This window comes from Chinchilla lanigera, unplaced genomic scaffold (assembly GCF_000276665.1).
Source record: "Chinchilla lanigera isolate Chin_1 unplaced genomic scaffold, ChiLan1.0 scaffold00118, whole genome shotgun sequence".
Taxonomy (NCBI): Eukaryota; Metazoa; Chordata; class Mammalia; order Rodentia; family Chinchillidae; genus Chinchilla; species Chinchilla lanigera.
Window position 1 is genome coordinate 1,129,474 of NW_004955519.1, and position 20,171 is coordinate 1,149,644.

Here is a 20,171-nt window from a genome sequence, read left to right on the forward strand (position 1 = left end):
GGACTCCTGCCTACAAAGGTTTATAGTCTCTTGTATTCTGAGTTTTGGTCCTTTGTCCAAACAAAGGACAAGTCAAACTAGCAGATTTTGTTGGCCCACGTTAGAAACACTAGTTTATGATCTTCTAGTGAAACATTCATTTTCTAGAAAGTAGAAAAAATTGAGAGAAAAAAAATCACTGTTTGAGTATTAGTGATGTAAGCAGCTCCAAGCATTTATTCTTAAATCCTGAAAACAACCTTCATTCAGGGTGGTTAATACATTCTCATGCAGATCCTTCCCAACCGGCCTTGTGCCTAAACTTTACCACCTCCTCTCCTCATCCCAAGTCCATCCATTGTAGAATCTCTCTGTATTTCCCAGAATACACCATGCTCTTACCCTACCTTGCCTTGGCACACACAGCTCCCTCTGCCTGGAACACTCTCTTCTTCCTAGTTAATGCATATCCATCCTTTAAGATTATTCCACAAGGCTTTCATGGGTCCTCTCGTTTTGGGTTAGATGCCCCGCCTATGTGTTCCCATGGCAACCTGCTTTGTGTCTTCAGGTAAATGCTGTACTCACCAACCCTTTTTCTTCCTAAATTCACAATTCGACTACATTTCCCCGTCTCCTTTTTGGTAAATTGTTATCATAGGGCTGAGCTCCAGAAAATGAAGTATGTATAGAAGTGATGTTTGTCATTTCTGTGAAGAGTAATTTTATCTTCTCCAGTCTCTTTTTTTCTCCAGCCCACTGGAGAAAAGAAGAAAACACCCTATCCTTACAAGATTATGAAGCCACACATGGAAGGAAAGAGTCTGAGCTCCTGAACAGCTATGAACACCAACCCTGGACGGTGAGGTAAAAGAGATTCACTGAAGTCTGTGGCTTGTTTATATAGCATCTGCCTATCCTAAAACATCATAGCGCCTATCCTACTCTGTATTGCACCTCATCTGTAGGTCTCTGCCCTATGGAGCTGTGAGCTCCTGGGGGGGAAGGAAGTAACATACCACTTGGTTACACAGTAGGGGCACAGTAAATATCTATGGAAGCAAGATCAGGGGATGGGACAAACTCATGGATAGACACTGTGACACAGCAGAAAACCTGTGTAATATGAGACTGATGCCTCCTAAAATTATTCAAATTTTAAAGGTCCAAAACGACAACTGGGTTGCAAGATTCCGTGGTCAGAAATTTGAGCCAAATCTTCCTGCTCGTCTATATCATTTCCACTCCAGGTACGGATACCATGATGGAAACATTGTTGAATAAAAAGAATGCTGAAAAGATAAAGCAACTAACACAGGCCTGCATTAGGCCAAGTTTTCAATTCAGTGGACCTTCAAAATGTACTGTGAGTTAGCCATGATATCCCTCGATAACCAGGTGTTTATTGTGTGCAGACATTTAATAACCTGTCTCAGACCACCAGGAGGTGAAAATAACCAACTCTTAGATTTTATTTTACTGGAAGACCCCCAGCTCCTCTTCACATCACCCACATTAAGTGCATGTGAGGCCATATGTAAACCCCAAAATATTGACACCAAGATACCACAAGAGCCGTTTATTTATCATACATTTATTTTTAACATAGCACCCCAGTTTCACATCATGTACATTTCCCAAAGTTTGAGATTCTTAATTTACTATGTTCTTCATAGATTTTTCAACAAATGTGAAAAAGAGGCAGTAGAGTTAGCTTGAGTCTACAAGTCACAATGCAAACATAGGACACTCTCGGGGACTTATGTTTAAGGTCAATATGCATAATGTTCCTAATGCTTTTAGCAAACAAATGAGACTCTAGCTGAGTAAAACACTAACACAACTTGGTAGTACAGTATCATGAAAAGACAGAAGGCATCAAATATATACTTTGCTGTTACACTTTTTACTGTTCAATGTACCTGTAGTGAAAAAATATACATTTTTACTTTCAAGGTTAAAATAGACCATCAGTTCATTATCTCTCTTGGCCAATAGCTATGTAGACTAAAATGGCTCTTTTTGCCTCTGGCTCACTTAATCTTATTTGTGCTGAAGACGAAAAGGATGGCAGTGCTAACGAAGAGTGTATACCTGGCTCTCAAAATGTGTGCAGTTGAAACTGTCACACAAGTTGACTTAAAACAAAAATAACATAACTTAGTTGATCCAACCTGCATACGACATGACTGTTGAATTCCATCTCAGGGCAGAGCTCCCTGAAGGAGTTTACGACCTAGTCCTGTTATTCCACACAGTGCCTGAGGATGGAACTGGTGCCTGAAGTTTCTTTATTGTAGTTGCCAAATTCCAGTTTAAGCTCTCTTAAAGTCTGCTATCCTCTGGTCTTCAAAGTCGTAAACCTACTTTCTCCAACCTCCACAACCATGAAACTAGACTGAGGCAAGATAGGAGGGTTCGTGATATGAAAACTAAGCACTCCTCAATTACTGACAGCAAACAAAGGCTTCTGTAACCTAGAACAAGCCCTGTCAATTCAAACCTTACAGTACTGCTTAGAAAAGGTTCCTTTACCACCCAGTGTGTTAGTAAACATAGGAAATAACTATGTACAAGCTTAAAAGCAACTGTGCACTTGGGCTGTCTTGCTCACATTAACACACTGGCTGCTTCAGGTCTTATTTGTAAGACAGTCTTCAAAAGTCTGATTGAAGGGTGGGCAGCAGCTCTTAGAATGGGCTTGCATTGCTTTTAAGGTCTGTCCCTCTGTTGTCTGCTGCTCCCAGAGTTACTCTTGAGAGGTTCACATAACTAGAGGCACTTCTCCCCAGAAATAAGCAAAGATGATGGCCTATAGAGTAACAGTCATTGAAATTGCTAACAGTGTCTGATCTGGCCATATTGGTAGGTAGTTGCCTTTTGCCAGCACTGAAGAAGACGTGAGCACTCCCAAAACCTAAATCCCCATTTTTACTAGGAATTTGAACCACACTGAGTCATGATGTAAAAAAAAAAAAAAAGTAACTAAAGTATAAATTCAACTGACCCTTTGAAATCAATTTTAAAAGAACATATCTAAAACAGTAAACCAGTCAGAGAAACTAACGTTATTAGTTTTCTGTTTGACTAGAGCAGAAATGACCTCTCAACTGCAATATCATTGTGCTCACATTAACAGTGCTTAAACCACAACCTAACGAGCCTGCCTGTCAATAATATGGGAAGAGCTGTTTGCTACAAGATGTTAACTTCTTGATTTTCTATTTTTAATATCACAATCCCTTGATGATATCTAGTTAGAAGGTGTGATTCTAGTTTGTGTTGAACAAATGTTGTTAGCTCAAAGGTGTTAATAGTGTAATTGAGATGTTTCCAACTACTGCTTAGAAGAAGACATTCACAAATGCCTATCTTAGCTGCAAGAAATACATCTATTCAAAATATTACCTTCTTGACCTCTGATTACACATCTATTATTACTGTGCTTATGAGATCATTTAAGAAACAAACATCTACAAACAGGCTGTACAAGCACATATAAAGAAAAAAATTTTATGATAGTTCAGATTTTGGTAGGAAATCAAAGGAAAATACATGCTTTTGATTACTCACCCTAAAATATGCTGAAATTAAACATTTGTGACCCAAGTAACTAAAGATATATTGAAGAAAACTATAACTTACTACATATTGAGTTCATTTCAATCACAGTAGTCTATTTTAAAAACAAACTCCCATAAGGAATATGGGAATGGAATCTACTCAAAGCAACAGCTGTCAAAAGTTCTGCCAAGAAATTCAGAATAACTTATTGCATCATGAAAGGTGAGGCGTTCAGAAGAACAAATAGTTCAATAATATTCTTTCCCTTCAGATTTTACTTTTCAAACCAAGAGAAATTTCTAGATCTAAAACTTAAAACATGTTTTCATATTTAAAGACTAATTAGTTAAGTCAATAAAATTCAACAAGGTAAACAGAAAGAAAATCTTGTAATCTACTTTTAGTGTTGACAGAGAACCGAGGGCCCAAATTGGAACTATAAACTCAGGCTGGTAACTGAACTCTTTCATTAGCTACCTCTTTCTATGGATTCTTGACAGGAACTGCTGATTGATAGGACCTCGGTTTTTCCACATATGAACTATAGGAGACGAGCACCAGTACTACCCAGTCCTGACATCCTGTTCTTCACCGACAAGAAAATGGGCACGGCTTCCAACTAAGCTCCCTCCTATCGCTACTATTTTTAAAGCCATTCATTAGATCCTTCCAACTAAGGCAAATATCTGCCCTGAACACAACACACATATCCAGTCCAGATGTCTACTACTTGATTTTGCTTCACGCCTGTCAAAGAGGTGGCAAAAGGAATATACCACATACAAGAGATACTGAGGGCCCCAATATGTCCACTATTGGCTCCTACTATGCTTTTGTTTATGTGACTGCAGGATGTCTGTAGGAGAAGACCAATGAACAAGGTAATTAAATACCCATAAATGGAGACAACATTAACTTTCTATTTGTAGAATTCTACTAAAGAGCAAGTCTAATTTTGGAGTAGTTTTATTAAAGAGGTATAATGGTGATTTCAATAAGCCAGCCTTCTTATAAATCATATTAAAGGCTCACAGAAACATTATCAGACATTATAATCCTAAATTAAAGGTACACATCGTAAGGAAACAGAGAAATTGAGGATGAGCAATAGTTAGATAACAATAAGAGTAGTATGTATATGTCTGTATGTATATACACAAACAAATATTTAATTTTTTTAAAACATCCACTTCTAAGCAACTAATAAACCATGGACAAAATTAAGTCCAGGTAAGAAGGCTGGGTGTACATTTACTGGTGTGTGCTTTAATGCAATGCCTATCTTAAAATACTGCTGTTGAGCTGAGAATGTGGCTCAGTGGTAGAGCACTTGCCTAGCACGCATGAAGCCCTGGGTTTGATCCCAGCATATACATAAGAAAAGACTACGAATCTTGGAGAGCTTTGATTGTCCAATGCAAGTTTTTTCCCTTTAATGAAAACCAAGCCAACTAAACAAAACCCCAGCCTCCTTATTTGGCTCTTTTTGTCATTGACTTCATGGGGGAAGACAGCATGTCAGTATTTTTTAAATGCATAGTTTAGACTAACATTCCTTCGTTTATATGTCTGGCTGGTGGATATGAAGTGCTATCCCGAGCGAGTGCATATGTACTGGAAGATTATGAGATAAAGTGCATACACTAGTCCTTCCTGGATGGAATGTACCAAAAGCCAAACATGCTATGAAACATCTGCAATAAGAACACTGATAAAATTTGTTGATAAAATTTGTTGCAGCTCCCAAATCACAATGTATAGGAAAAAAGTTACCTACAATTTGCACTGACCTAGTCACAATCTTAGGAAGGATTTAAAACTCACTCTGAACCCTTCTTCACAACAAAAAAGGCAGCCAAAGGGGAGGAAATGGAAATAGAGAAATAGTTCAAGTTTCATGATTTTCAAAATCAAATCAATTCAAAATATTTAAACATGCATGGAATAGATTCAATAATTTGTTTTTCTTTGGGCAAACATCATCTGTTTGAGCCTTTCTCTGTTGCTGTTAAGCTATTGAGAAAGCTTGCCAGGGGAACGAGGAAGCATTAAATGAATGCCTACTTTTCCTAAAAGCTCTCAGTTCTATTGAAACCAGCAGCTTAATCCCATGTATTCCACACTTATCCCAAACAATTTCAAAAAGGACCGGCACTCCCCAAAGAATGGGCACATTAGCAAAATGCAGAAAAGACAGTATGTCCTGCTGTAAGTCTCTCAGAGCAATGTTAAAGCAATGTTAAAGTTGGCATGCCTTGTGAAGATCAGTGAGTCTGTGACCCTGTGGGTCAGTCAATTCTCGCTTTCAGCTTGGGTGTTCAGCTGAAACAGCAGCTACCTAAAGTTCTAAAGGATACTGACTTCTGTGATTTGAGCTTATTTTACATTACCTGTACTGGAGTTGGCTGAGCTCCTCTGAGCTGTATACAAGCCAATTACTTCCCAAGGGTACACCTCACAGAAAACAAAATAGTCATATGTCCAGTGTGAGCACCACTTTCTTTCATTATTTCTTTATACCCAACACACTCTCAATCCAGATTAAAATAAAGGCAAAAAGAGATTTTTGGATTGTTGGTAACCATTTCCCTTTCCTCCCCAGTCTAGATACCCGAGTTCAAACAACAAATGTTTATCAATCTAGCTTTTCATATTTGATGGGTGGTTTCCAAACTCATGCATTTACAGATATGTTATCCCATGCAGGATAAAAGTAGAGATCTGGCAACTATTTATTTAATTTGATCAGGCAAGGCAGTTAAAGCAAATTGTTCTTGCCCAAAAATTTACATCAAAGGACTGAGTTATCTGGGTTGATAGCCCAGATTGGCCAAGTTAAATAGCTCATTGCCAAAATCTCTACTTCATAGGGTGGAAAGACCCAATAAGTCTTTGACATTCAATAGAAAACAATAGTCATGTATTATTTATAGCTAGATATAACATCAAAATGGCACTAGAGATGCAATTTTTGGCATATAGTGGTGGAGGGCACAATGCCAGCCTAAATATGATGTTCTCGTTTTATTTTAGCTTTTGTTTTTATTATCATCATGCCAAAGACTATCCAGTTGGAATCCCAAGTATTCAGGAAAGCAACCTATGTATGTGACATACATACAAAAATAAAACAAGCATCCTGAAAGTACTTGGTTATAAGGTTTTATACAAATCATAAATTCTTTAAATAAATAATGCTCTAAATTATTTGCTAGAAGAAGGATTTTTGGTAAGGAGCAGCATCTAATACCTGGAGGAAGTACTTAAGAATGAGAGATAAAGGTCTGTTGATAATCACAATTTCAGGTGTGATAATCAGTTGAAGTATTTTTTCCCACAATAAAACATACAAGTGAACTGCAAGAGAAAATGTTGTATGGATTATACTTTGCTGCTCACAGCTTTTGACATAGTCAAACATCTATGACAAGTAGTTGGGCTCAAACATTAAAGGAAAGATCTTGGCAGACAAGGTCACGCACTGTCACTTGAACCTTGGGGCTCACAACACAGTGACTGGACGAAGTTGTTCCAACTGGTTTTCCAATGCAATCCGCTCTTGATGAACTTCCTGAGTTGTACAAAACAGGGAGAAGAAAAACAAAAAGGCAAAGAGTCATTTTCTGGGCTCATACCTACTACATGAGATAGTCAAAGGAAACTTGTAACTGGACCCAAGACATTTAAGTGCTGTATAACTCAAGAATAGGTGGGCTGGAAGGCATCAGGCTTGAAGTTGCTGAGTAGGCAAAGGGGGATCCTCACAATTTGTAATCTCTCAACTCCTTGCTGAAGATGATAAAATGAAACTGAGAAACCCTCTGCCAATACCCCACCTTAGTCTCACCTTGTTTTAATGGGATCAACAGCTGGCAGAGAATGATACTGAAAATTAAAAAGACTGACTGGGAGAGATTAGTAAGCAAAAGAAGAGTCCCAGTTCTGAGGGGTGAGCCACTCGGACTAAATTTCTAGTTGTATCCAGCACCATACTCAGGAAGGTCTGAGGGATGAAGAGGTACACTTGTCAACCCTCCAACTCAAGTCCGGTGCGGGCTCCTATACACAATAGAGCTTTATGTGTGATCTTGAGGTGAAAGTCAGAAAGAGGCGATCAGCAATCTGCTATTTGGAAAATCAAACTTTCAGGCCTAAAACAAATTTTTTGCAGAGAAAGGGGGTTCATAAGAGCATTCTTAAGTAGAGCTCATCCAGGTGGCAAAAATGCTGTATAAATTGCTGCAAAGATGCAATTCTGAAATGTTCCACAAGCGCCAACACACGAGTAGTCAGTAGAGAACTGGAAAAGTGGTTATTTGCCCATCCTCCTACCCACCCATCTAACAGTCTTTTAGTGTCTACTAAGGGCCAGATAATATTCTAGCCATGACGGGATCAGCAGAGAAGAAGATAGAGTGGAGAGAAGAAGATAGAGTGGATCAGTGATGGTGAACCTTTTGGAGCTTTCGAAGATACAAACAGCCTGCTGTGGCATGCATGCCATAGGTTCATCACCACTGGAGTAGACCAATCCCCTCATAGAGCTTATATCCATTGGTCAGAGAAAGACAACTAAGTAAATGAACAAAATATATCCAGGAGGAAAAGACCCAGTCAAAAAATGGGCAACTGACATGAATAGACATTCCTTAGAAGTACAAATGGCCAATAAATACATGAAAAAATGTTTTACATACATGGCCATCAGAGAAATGTAAATTAAAACAACACTGAGATTCCATCTTACCCCAGAAAGAACAGTCATCATCAAGAAATTGAATAAAAACAAATGCGGACAAGGCTGTGGGGGAAAAGGAACACTTCTACATTGTTGGTGGGAATGTGAATGAGTATAACAATTAATGGAAATCAGTATGAAGATTCCTCAAAAGACTAAAACTAGAACTTCCATTCGACCTGGCTATTCACCTTCTAGGTATCTTCTTGAAAGAGTTACACACACTGTATCACAGTGATATGTGTATACTAATGTTTATACCAGTACAATTCATAACAGCTAAATCTTGGAAGTGGGCTACCTGTCCACCAACTGATGAATGGATAGAGAAAACGTGATATTTACACAAAAGAGAGTACTGCTTTGCCATAAAGAAAAACTTGTGTCATTTGTAGGAAAGTGGATACACCTTAAGACCATGTTGCTAAGTGAAATAAATCTGACACACAAGCTTAACTGTTGCATGGTTTCTCTTCTATGAGAAGCTCAAAATAAAGGATAGATAATAGGAAAAGGGGAGACAGAACTTTTGCAAAAGGGAAGGAGACTAGGAGATGGGGGGATGGAAAAATTAAGATGTGTTATGTACATGTACCCCCTCCTCATGAAGAATGTAATCATTAGGTAGTGCAAACATTGTTGATAAAAATATTAAAACTGAAAATAATAGGTTAAAAGGAGGAAATAAATACTGATAATGTAATTGAGTACTGGGGGTGGGAGGAAGCAGAGAAGGTGACCAGGGACGTAATCTCAGAGGTGATGCTATTGGAGCAGTGACTGGAATGAAGTGAGGAGTGCACTGGAGGAACATATGGGGAAAGATGTGCAGAGAGACCAAATGGTAACTGCAAAGGCTCCAAGGGATGGAATGAGCTTGAGGAATCTGACAAACAAAATGGCCCATGTGACCAGAGCAGAGGAAGCAAGAAAGACGCTGGCAAGAGATGACGTCAGAGATTTAGACAGAAGCCATATTCTATAGGGCTTTGTGGGAAGAGGCAAGAGGACAGACTGCAATGAAAGGACGGGGGCGTGGGGGAGGCTCACTGAAGGTTTTGAACCAGGAAGAAGAGCTGGCTCTATATGTAATGCACAATTCAGAATGCTCACTCAGGCTACAGTGCAGGCCGCAGAGTGGGCCGCAGCATCACAGCAGTGCAAGAGCAGAAACAATGGCGCCATTGGGAAGTTACAAGGACTCAGGTGGGAAATGAAAATGACTTCAATCAGGTTAGCAGCCATAAAGAGAAGTGGAGGAATTCTGCACAGATCTTGAATCTAGAACTGAGTAGACTTGCTGATGAAGTTGAGGGAGGACAGAAGGAAAATTTAAGAAAGACTCCAATGATTTTGTTTTTTTAAACTGATATCTCTATTTTTTCTAATCAGAATTCATTGGTACGTTTTAGATATATATAATAGTCACATTCATCACAGAGAATTTGTACCTGTACATGATATATAACTCATTAGAAATGGGCCTGTCAAGGAGAGGGCTGGAAATTAAGTGTCTGAGATATTTACCAAATATACAAAGAGAAACAGTTGAGTAAGAAATTCAGTATGTATGCTCAAAGGAAAGAGAATCAGGGTGTAAGACATAAATGTAGGTTTCATGCTGGGAGTGATAGTGCATACCTGTAATCCCAGCACTAGGGAGGCTGAGGCAGGAAGATCACTGTGAGTTCAAAGCCAGCCTGGGTTACATAGTGAATTTAAAGCTAGGCTGAACTACATAGGAAGACCTTGTCTCAAAAAAGCCAAAAAATAAAAATATAAATGGAGGTTTCGTTAGCCTATGGATGGTCTTTACAGACACAGAAATAGCACCTACTAAAACAGGATAGGGGTTCTACGTAAACACAGAAGACTAATATGGGGCCATCCTCACTCCCTCCTGTAACTCCACTTAAAAAAAAAAAAAAAAAAAAAAAAACAGGAACTTTTTAAAGTCACAGACTCACAAGGCACGGCAAACAAAAGGGAAGAAATGATAACAAAATTTGTAAGCTGAAAAGCAAACTGATGTGCAGGAAATGACTTAGACAGTCCAGCAGGGAAAGGTGGGAATTCTGAGAGGTGCCACGTACATCTATTCCAAGTGTGTACTCTCGAGCTGAGTGAACAACCACAGCGGGGGCCTGGGAAGCCACTGTGCCTACTGTGAGGCGCACTTGCTCCACTGAGGACCTGACCACCGTAAGCCCCTGTTCTGACTGGCGGGCCACAGTGACACTTTCAGTCTCCTAAAATTGCCTGCAGTTCCGCGCTAGTATCTAGTAATTCTCCAATGCTGGTTATCCCCTTTCCTCAAATATATAGCCGCTCTGGTGAATGGGCCCCTTTGGGAAAGGTAAGGAGAAAGATCAGTACACACGGTATGATTAAAACATATAGTGAACATTTAAATTTTAAAAATTACCAAGACAGGCAGGCATGGTGGCGCACGCCTGTAATCCCAGCACTCAGGAGGCTGAGGCAGGAGGATTGTTATAAGTTCGAGGTCAGCCTGTGCTGCAAAGTGAGTTCAAGGCCAGCCTGAACTGCATAGTGAGACCCTGTCTCAAAAGGACCAAAAAAAAATAATTACCAAGAGACATCCTACTATTAATCCCCCTCAAAATCCTCCCCCTTCCTTTAAATACATTTATCCCATTACTTTTGAAATTTCCTAAGGCAGTTCTGGAAGTCCGATTTCATGAGTGTCTTTAGTTGCACTGCCGTGGCTGCCTCGATACCCTGAATCAATTCAAAATGTTTACCTTCCATGGTCATTTTGACTTTGGGTAAGAGCTAGAAGTCAAAACAGTGGCAGATCCAGTGAACAGGTGGATGAAGACACACTGAAATGTCTTTAGGAGCCTGCCTTTCTTTAGATGGTACTGGGCAGCCACATTCACCACACTTTTCATCACACCTCATAAGGACACTCACGAAAGAGGGCTTCCAGAACTGCTTTAGAAAGTGGCAAGAATGATGGGATAAGCGTGTTTTCAAAGTGAGGGGCAGCATTTTGAGAAAGATTAATGGCGATGTCTTTTACTATAATAACTGCTTTTGAATGGGAACTTTAATCATCTGTTTTGATCACCTCTTATGAAATTTTGACAATACAGAGGGCCCTTCTTGAGGAGCCCCAAAATGCTCATTCACTCAAGGAGCATGCTTACCAGTAAACTGGCTAATGATGGTGAATATATTCTCGTATGTTCATCTGTCATCCTTCTATCTTCTTTGGTGAAGTGTCTGTTCAAGTCCTTTGGTCATTTTTAAATGCAGATGTTTGCATTTTGAGAGTTCTTTATATAATCAGAATATGAGATTTTTGTTAAATATATGGTTTATAAATATTTTCTCCCAGTCTGTAGCTTGTCTCTTAATTTTCTTTAGCATAGCAAAAACTCTTTATTTTTATAAAATTCAATTTATCGAGGTTTCTTTCTTATAGATTATGCTTTTGGTGTCATTTCTAACATTAGGTCATGAAGACTTTTTCTTCTGTTTTCTTCTATGTTACAGCTTTATGTTTTACATTTACATTATGATCCATTTTAAGCTATGCTTCGTATAATGTGGTGTAAGGATTAGACAAGAGCTTTTTTAAATGTACAGATGACCAACTGCTACAAAACACTGTTGAAAGACTAGCCTTTCTCGTTCAATTGATTTTGGATCTTACTCAGAGATCAAACAGCAGTATTCATGTGGTCTATTTGAGGACTATATCCCGTTTCGGTGATCTGGACGTCAATTGCTCTACCACACTGTCTTGATTACTGAAGGTGGACAGTGATTTCTACAATTGTGTTCTTCCTTTTCTAAGTTGTCTTACTGATTTCAGTTCCTTGGCCCTTATATATAATTTTTTGGACCAGCTTATTTATATTCACAAAAACTTCTGCTAGTATCTTAACTGGTATTATAATGAATCTAAATATCACTTGTGGAAAAAAACGGCATCTCTATTATGTTGAATTCCCAAATCCACAAAGAACGCCTCTACATTCATTTAGGTCTTCTTAAATTTCCTTTAGCAGCATTTTATAATTTTCAGCAAAAATTCTGTACGTGTTTTGATAGATTTTTACCAAAGTATTTCATATACAGGAGAAAGCAAACATCATATACAATGAGAAATTGTACTTTTAAAAAATTTCCATTACCTACTGTTCATGGCTTGTATACAGGAATATGACTGACTTTTGTGTGTTGATCTTACATTCTGTGACCTTCATAAACTCCACTAGAAAAGGAAATTTTAAAAAACAATCCAACTTGGAATAATGTCACAAAAAATTGGAAATAAATTTGATAAAGGATATGTAAAACTTATATACCCAAAACTCAGAACTCCTCACACGAATTTTAGGAGACCTAAATAGTTACAGAGATTACTCTGCTTTCAAGTTAATAAACTCAACATTATTTATATATTGATCCTCCCCAAATTTATCTATTGATTCAATGTAAATCCAGGCATAATCAAAGCAGTTTCTATTGTGTAGAAACTCACACAAAAATTCTAAAATGTATATGAAATAAAAGCATAAAGTATACAATGAAGTTTTTATCACAATAGGTTGAAAAATATGCATTACTTGATTTCAAGCCTTAGAATAATTCAACAGTAACCAAGGCTGTGTGCTACTGACACACAAATAGTTTAACTGAATAGACTAAGGACTCAGAAATTAACTTGCACTACATTAGATTTTTGATAAAGGCATCAAAGTATTCCAAAGGGAAAAGGAAAATCTTTTCAACAAATGGTGCTAAATTATTTATTTTTGCAATACTGGGAATTGAACATGGCTAATCTAGACACCTGGTCCTTTGTTTTATTTTTTATTTTGAGAAAGGGTCTCACTAAGTCACTAAATTGCCCAGGCTAAGCTCAAACTCATGAGCCTCTTGCCTCAGTCTCTCAGGTGCTAGAATTATATGCATGCACCACCATTCCCAGTTTAACTAACACACATCATACACAAAATTTAAATCAAGGTGGATAATAACCTAATTATAAAGGGTAAAACAACATAGCAGTTAGAAGAAAACACAAGAGAATATTTTCATAATTTGGAGACAGGCAAAGTTTCCTTACATAGGGAAAAAGCAATACCTATAAAAGAAATAATGATAAATTAGACTTTATCAAGATTTAAGACTTCTTCTTATGCTGGGGATATAGCTCAGTGGGTAAACACTTGCATAGCATGTGTGAAGCCCTTGGTTCAATCCTAGTACTGCAAAAAAAACTACTTATAAAAACATATAGTTCAGAAAATAAATAGGAAAAACAAAGACTGTAAGAAAACATTCACCAAACATTATCTGATATATGACGGGTGACCAACATATGTAAAAAGCATGTATCTATAACTCAACACCAAAACGAAGCCTAGAGACTCAATTCAAAAACTGGCCAAAGCATTTGAAAAGACACTTCATAAAATAAGATACATGAATGATAAATAACCACAGAGAAAACAGTCAACATAATTAATTAGCAAGGAGATGATGATAAAACTACATCACCACAAGACAGGCCAAAATTAAAAAGAATAACATCCAATGCTGGCAATGATGTAGAATAACTGGAACACTCATACATTACCGATGGGAGTGTAAAATGCTATAAGCACATTAGAAAAAGGTATAACAGTTTCTAATAAAACCAACCACATACACTTATATTACCAACTAATCCCAACACTAGGTATTTACCCAAGAGAAATGGTAACATATTTTCACACAAAATTTTACTCAAGAATGCAGTTTTATTCAAAACTGCCTAACACTGAAAACAGCTGAACAGCCTATCAATAGAACTCATAAGGAAACTGTGACACATTCACTCAACAAAATACTACTTAGAAAAAAAGGAGTGTACTACTGAAACACACAACAATATAAACAAACCTGGAAAATGTAACTCTGAGTGAAAGAAGCATCACATAAAAGTGTATGTTGTAGCATACCATGTACATGGCTACAGAATAGGTGAAACCATGGTATAAAAAATTCCGAATAGTGTCACCCCTGTTGAGGATGGGGTAGGAACTGACTGTGAAGGAACATGAAGATGCTTCCTAGAGTGAAGGTAATGTTCTCTAACTTGAGCTGGGATTTGAGGCCCCTAAGTATATACATTTGTTACAATCTCAGCAAACGTTTGCCCTAGATTTGTGCATTCACTGGATGTAAATTTCACATCGTAAGAAAAACATGCAAAACATCGAATTCGACCTAATGATGCACATGCTGAAATATCTAGGGAAGTATACAGATTGTACAATTTACTTGAATATATATCAAAAATAAAATGAACTGATGAATAGGAGGGACACAAATGGGTAATTAAGTACAAGTAGAATATACTAAAGCATTAGTAGTCAGACTAAAGTAGTGGCTGTACAAGTATTCACTATATGATTCAGCTTTGCTGAACGTTTGAAATTTTTCATAATAAATTATTTTGGTAATGAGGCGCATAGATAAAAGGGGAGGAACAGACAACATAGAATATTAAGGAGGAACCACCAGTGAAGTAGAAGGAAGACCAGAAAAGTCAATTACACAAGTGATTTCAGAGGAGGGAATGGCCAGTTATATAGATTCTTTTGAAAATTCAAGTAACACTAAAACAAATCCATAAGATTTTGCCATAACAGGGGCGTAAGTAGAGAAAAGAAAAGCCATACTGAAGTGGAAGGGACAGAAAACCACTGGTAAGGAAGTAAAGACAGTGAATGAAAAGAATTCCTTAGAAATTCTGTCATGAAGTGAGGGACCACAGCAAAGGAGCTATAATGGTCAAGGGCAATGGATAATTTACTAGAGTATGTTTATGTATGAATAGGTAATGCTCTGGTAGAGAATCTTGTCCCATCAAGAAACATGTTCAAGTCCTAATCTCCAGTAACTGTAAATGTGACCTTATATGCAAACAGGATCTCTGTAGATATAATCAAGTTAAAATGGGGTCATGCTAGACCAGGATGGGCCCTCATCCAATAACTGGTGACCCTGCACGAAGGATACAATAAGAAAAGGAATTTGGACACAGACATAGAAAGTTGCAGGAAGCACATCATGTGACAGTGGAGGCAGAATGGGAGTGCTATGTCTACAGACCAAACAATACCAAGGCTCACCAGAAACTGCCAGAAGCTGGGCAGATGTAAGGAAGGATTCTATGTAAGAGACTTCAAAGAGAGTCTGACTGCCATCACCTTAATTTCATACTTCTAGCTTCCAGAGCTGTGGGAAAATACATTTTTGTTGTTTTAAGGTACTAAATTTGTACTGCTTGGTTATGGCAGCCCTGGGAAAGAAACACAGGAGAGATAAATGACAAAGAGAAATAGGTGATAAGGATAGGGCTGGCATTTCTGAGAAAGTGAGGTGGTACCAGGGGGTAGTACCCTTAGATAGTACCCAGGCCACCTCCTTCCACAGAAATAAATATAGCATCTTTCAGAGAGGATCTAAGCAATTAAAATGTTTACTCAGAAGCTTTGTACAAAATGAATTCTTCAAACAGACTCTGTAAGTGATTCTCTCCCCTTTGAACTCACACACAATATGCCCCCTACGTTAAGGTTACCAGCATTCCTCTATGTGTGCAAGAACCAACCAGTAGAAGTTAAATGCAATACAGTTAATTCTCCACCTTCCAAAAGGGGTTTGAGAACAAAGGCAAGTCTTACCAATGGGATGGGCAGCCAATGGTCAAAACAAAAAAGCCAGCAAAAAGCCTGGCTGGCCAAATCACAGAAGCACTCCTTACCTTAAGCTGCTGTTGGAGTTCACTGTTCAATCGGGCCAGCACTGCATTTGCCTCTTTATTTTTGCGGATAGCAGTTTGAATAGCCTTCTTCTGTTTGGAAGACTGCCTATAAAGAAAATTACAAACAGTTCAGTGAAGAAGGGCTTAGATAACTGGACCCTTCCTTGCAGGTCAAACCTGTGATTCATAAGAGATGCTAAACTAGCAAGGGTTAATATTACAAGGCTCCAAAAATAAAATCTCACATTCATGGAAGGGCAGGCAGGCAGACACACACTAAATGAAACAAATGTGTCGAGATGAATTATTTACACCCAAAGTAATTCCCATTTTATAACTTGAATAAAAGCTGTGAATTGGGCTTTCTCAAACATTTGTGTTCCATTTATTCGAAGACATTTTAATAAACATTTCTTCTGACAAACCTTTTGACTGGAATGCCTTTTCTGTGGGAGCAATAATAGCATTTAAAGCCCTGCAGGTGGCCCCTGTGGACAACTCTGAAGGAACAGAAGAGAACAACATTCTCTTTAGCAAAAATCCTACATTGATTTAGCGAGACTGAACTCACCCTTATTTCTTTATTGTTGGGGATAAGCGGAGGGGGCACACATCCATGTGCACACACTAGCATAAATCTAGGCACTTGAAAAAATACAGAATGTTTTAATACCAGGATTCCTATATTAACTCAGTAGTAAATTCATAGAACAGGCATAACTGAGATGACCATGTGTTCTACTTTGCCAATTACAGTCTCTGTTTATACCAGTGGTGGCAAACCTATGGCACATGTGTTCAGCACCTATGGCCTGCTGTTTGTTACCACTGAACGTTCTAAAAGGTTCACCGTCACTGGTTTATAGTGTTTGACCATAATTCTGCACACTCTAGCAAAAGTACTGGAAATGGGTAGCTAAACAATACAGAAAATTTTTAGAAAATATTACCAAACACTACAAAAAATTACAATCCCCTAAACCCAATTTTTAATAGCCAATGTCAAGAGGAAAGCCTGAACTTCTCATGGGACATCCTAATGAGGTATCTCTCTCCCACAGGGGTTAGTCAGAGAATGCTGAATAGCAAGCCAAGGACCTTCACTGTCTTCCAGTGGAAAGGACACCTCTTCCAATTGTGGAGGGCACATGAAAAGGAGTGGTCAAACATCTCTCCCCTTTCTAGCCAGCATGGTGTCAGTGGACATCTATGGGAAACCTGAAGTACCAGCTGTTACAGGACACTCCTCCACCCGATGGTATAAGTGGAAAACAAGTAAGGAAACTGGACTTTCATCCTCATCAGGGAGAAAAAAATGGCACATTTCCTCCTTCATCCGTACCATGTTAGAGAAAGCATATTAAAACAGAATGTTTAAATGTGACCCAGAATTTCATAGCATAGAACTAAACATGCCCAGGTTATAACAGAAAATCATTTATCATATCAAGAACCAGGAAATCTGAATGTGAACGACAAAAGACAATCAACAGATGCCAAAAGACAACCTACATGATACAGATGTAAAATGATCTCACTAGATTTTAATTAAACCATTGTAAAAATGCTTCAATGGATAATTACAAGAACACCTAGAACAAATTTTAAAAAAAGAAAATGTCAATAAAGAAATAGACTATACAAAGAAAACCCACTGGAAGCTTTACAATTGAAAAATATAATAACTAAAATTAAAAACTTAACTGATGGGCTCAATAGCAAACTGGAGAGGACAAAATCAGTGATCCAGAAAACAGGAATTACAAAATCTGAACAACAGAGAGAAAACAGATTGGGACCTATAGAAATATGAAATCTAGTATTGATCTCATTGGAGATCCAGAAGAGAAGGGATATAGCTGAAAATGTATTTGAAGAAATAATAGCTGAAAAGTCCCCAAATTTGGCAAAAGACATAAACCTATAGATTCAAGAAAATGAAAAAATACAGATAGGCTAAATTATAAGCAAACTTTGGACAATTAAGAAAAAGTTCTTGAAAGTACTGAAAGAGAACTGACACCTTATCTATAGGAGCAAACAATTCAAATGACATCAGATTTCTAACCAGATACCATGATGGCCAGAAGAAATTGACACATTTTTCAAGTATGAGAAAAGAACTATCAACCTTCAATCCCATATCCAGACAAAATATTCTTAGGAATTAAAGGGAAATCAAGACATTTTCAGATGAAGACAGACTATGGGAATATAGGGCCAGTAGATCTACACTAAAACAATAGCTAAAGGAAATTCTCAAAACAAAAAAAGAAGTGATATAGGAATCTTGGAATGAGAGGAAAGAAGAAAAACAGTAAATACAATATGATTTTCTCTTCTCCTCTTGAGTTTTCTAAAAGTTGTAAATTAGATGAAATGGTCAAATTCCTTCAAAGGTACAAACTAGCACAACTCCCCCAATATTTCATATTTATTTTTAAAATATTATAAAATTGTAAAATTCTATTAAACTGTGTGTTGTTTTCAGCCCCTCCAAAATAATCTCTAGGTCCAGACAATTTCATGGACAACTGTGTCAAGTTTTTAAAACATAAATAATACCAACCCTACACAACTGAACCTATAAAACAGAAGAGAGCATTTCCCAGCTCTCTAAAATTTGTTCTTAAAGAGGTTACTAATACAGTGATATCATAATTTGACAAAGACAATTCAAAAAGGAATTTAGAAAGAAGAGCTTTATGAATATAAATGGAAAAATCATTAACAAAATGTTAGCAAATGGAATTTAGCAATATATAGCATTTAAAATTAATCAATATAGTCTACATTTGTTGTTTGTGTATAGGAATGCTATTGATTTTTGGGTGTTGACTTTGTATACAGCTACACTGCTGAATTTGTTGATTAATTCAAGGAGTCTTCTTGTGGAGTTTTTGGGGTCTTCTGTGTAAAGTATCATGTCATCTACAAATAGTGATAGTTTTACTTCTTCCTTTCCCATCCTTATTCCTTTTATTTCTCTCTCTTGTCTAATTGCTCTGGCTAGTGATTCCAGAACTATATTGAACAGGAGTGGTGAGAGCAGACATCCTTGTCTTGTTCGCAATTTTAAAGTAAACGCTTTCAGTTTTTGTCCATTTAGAATGATGTTGGCTGTTGGATTGTCATAGATGGCTTTGATCAGGTTAAGGTAGAGGCCATCTATTCCTATTTTCTGTAGAGTTTTTATCATAAATGCATGTCGGACCTTGTCGAAAGCTTTTTCTGCATCTATCGAGATGATCATGTGGTTTTGGTCTTTGGCTCCACTGATATGGCATATAACATTTATAGATTTGCGAATATTGAACCAACCTTGCATTCCTGGAATGAATCTGACTTGGTCGTGATGTATGAAAGAAATTAAGGAAACCATACCTTTCACAATAACATCCAAGAAATTGAAATACTTAGGAATCAGCCTAACAAAAGAAGTAAAAGGTCTATTCAATGAAAACTACAGTACTCTGAAAAAAGAGATCAAAGAAGATTTCAGGAAATGGAAAAGTATTCCTTGCTCATGGATAGGAAGAAACAACATTTTGAAAATGGCCATACTCCCAAAACTGCTGTACAGGGCTTGGGATTTAGCTCAGCGGCAAAGCACCTGCCTGACAAGTGCAAGGTCGTGAGTTCGGTTCCTGGTACCGGAGAAAAACCAAACAAAAACAAAAACAAAAACAAAACAAAAAAAAAACTGCTGTACAGATTCAATGCAATTCCCATTAAACTACCATTAGCATACCTCACAGATCTAGAGAAAACATGCCTTAAATTCATCTGGAACCAGAAGAGACCCAGAATACCAAAAGCAATCCTGGGAAACAAGGACAAGTCAGGTGGAATCACAATCCCTGACCTGAAATTATACTACATAGCTACTGTCATAAAATCAACCTGATACTGGCTAAAAAACAGATCAATGGAACAGACTGGAAGAAACAGCCACAACCAAAAACACACAAGCCACGTAATATTTGATAAAGGGGCCCAACTCACTGGAAGAACAATAGCCTCTTTAATAAATGGTACTGGAAAAATTGGCTTGCCACCTGCCAAATACTGAAAATAGACCCAAGTCTATCACCATGC

General features: G+C 37.7%; 1 protein-coding gene across 1 annotated transcript in view; it reads right to left on the reverse strand.

The window, feature by feature from the left end:
- Positions 1-1,553: 1,553 nt before the first annotated feature.
- The window catches only part of Reps2 (RALBP1 associated Eps domain containing 2), a gene marked incomplete at its 5' end in the record, with an annotated part of 227,287 nt that continues 208,669 nt past the window's right edge, over positions 1,554-20,171 (reverse strand). Inside the window, 2 exon segments of the mRNA XM_005409136.2 lie at positions 1,554-7,114; positions 16,074-16,179. Coding sequence (XP_005409193.1) covers positions 7,046-7,114; positions 16,074-16,179 — 175 coding nt within the window. The 3' untranslated portion in view covers positions 1,554-7,045.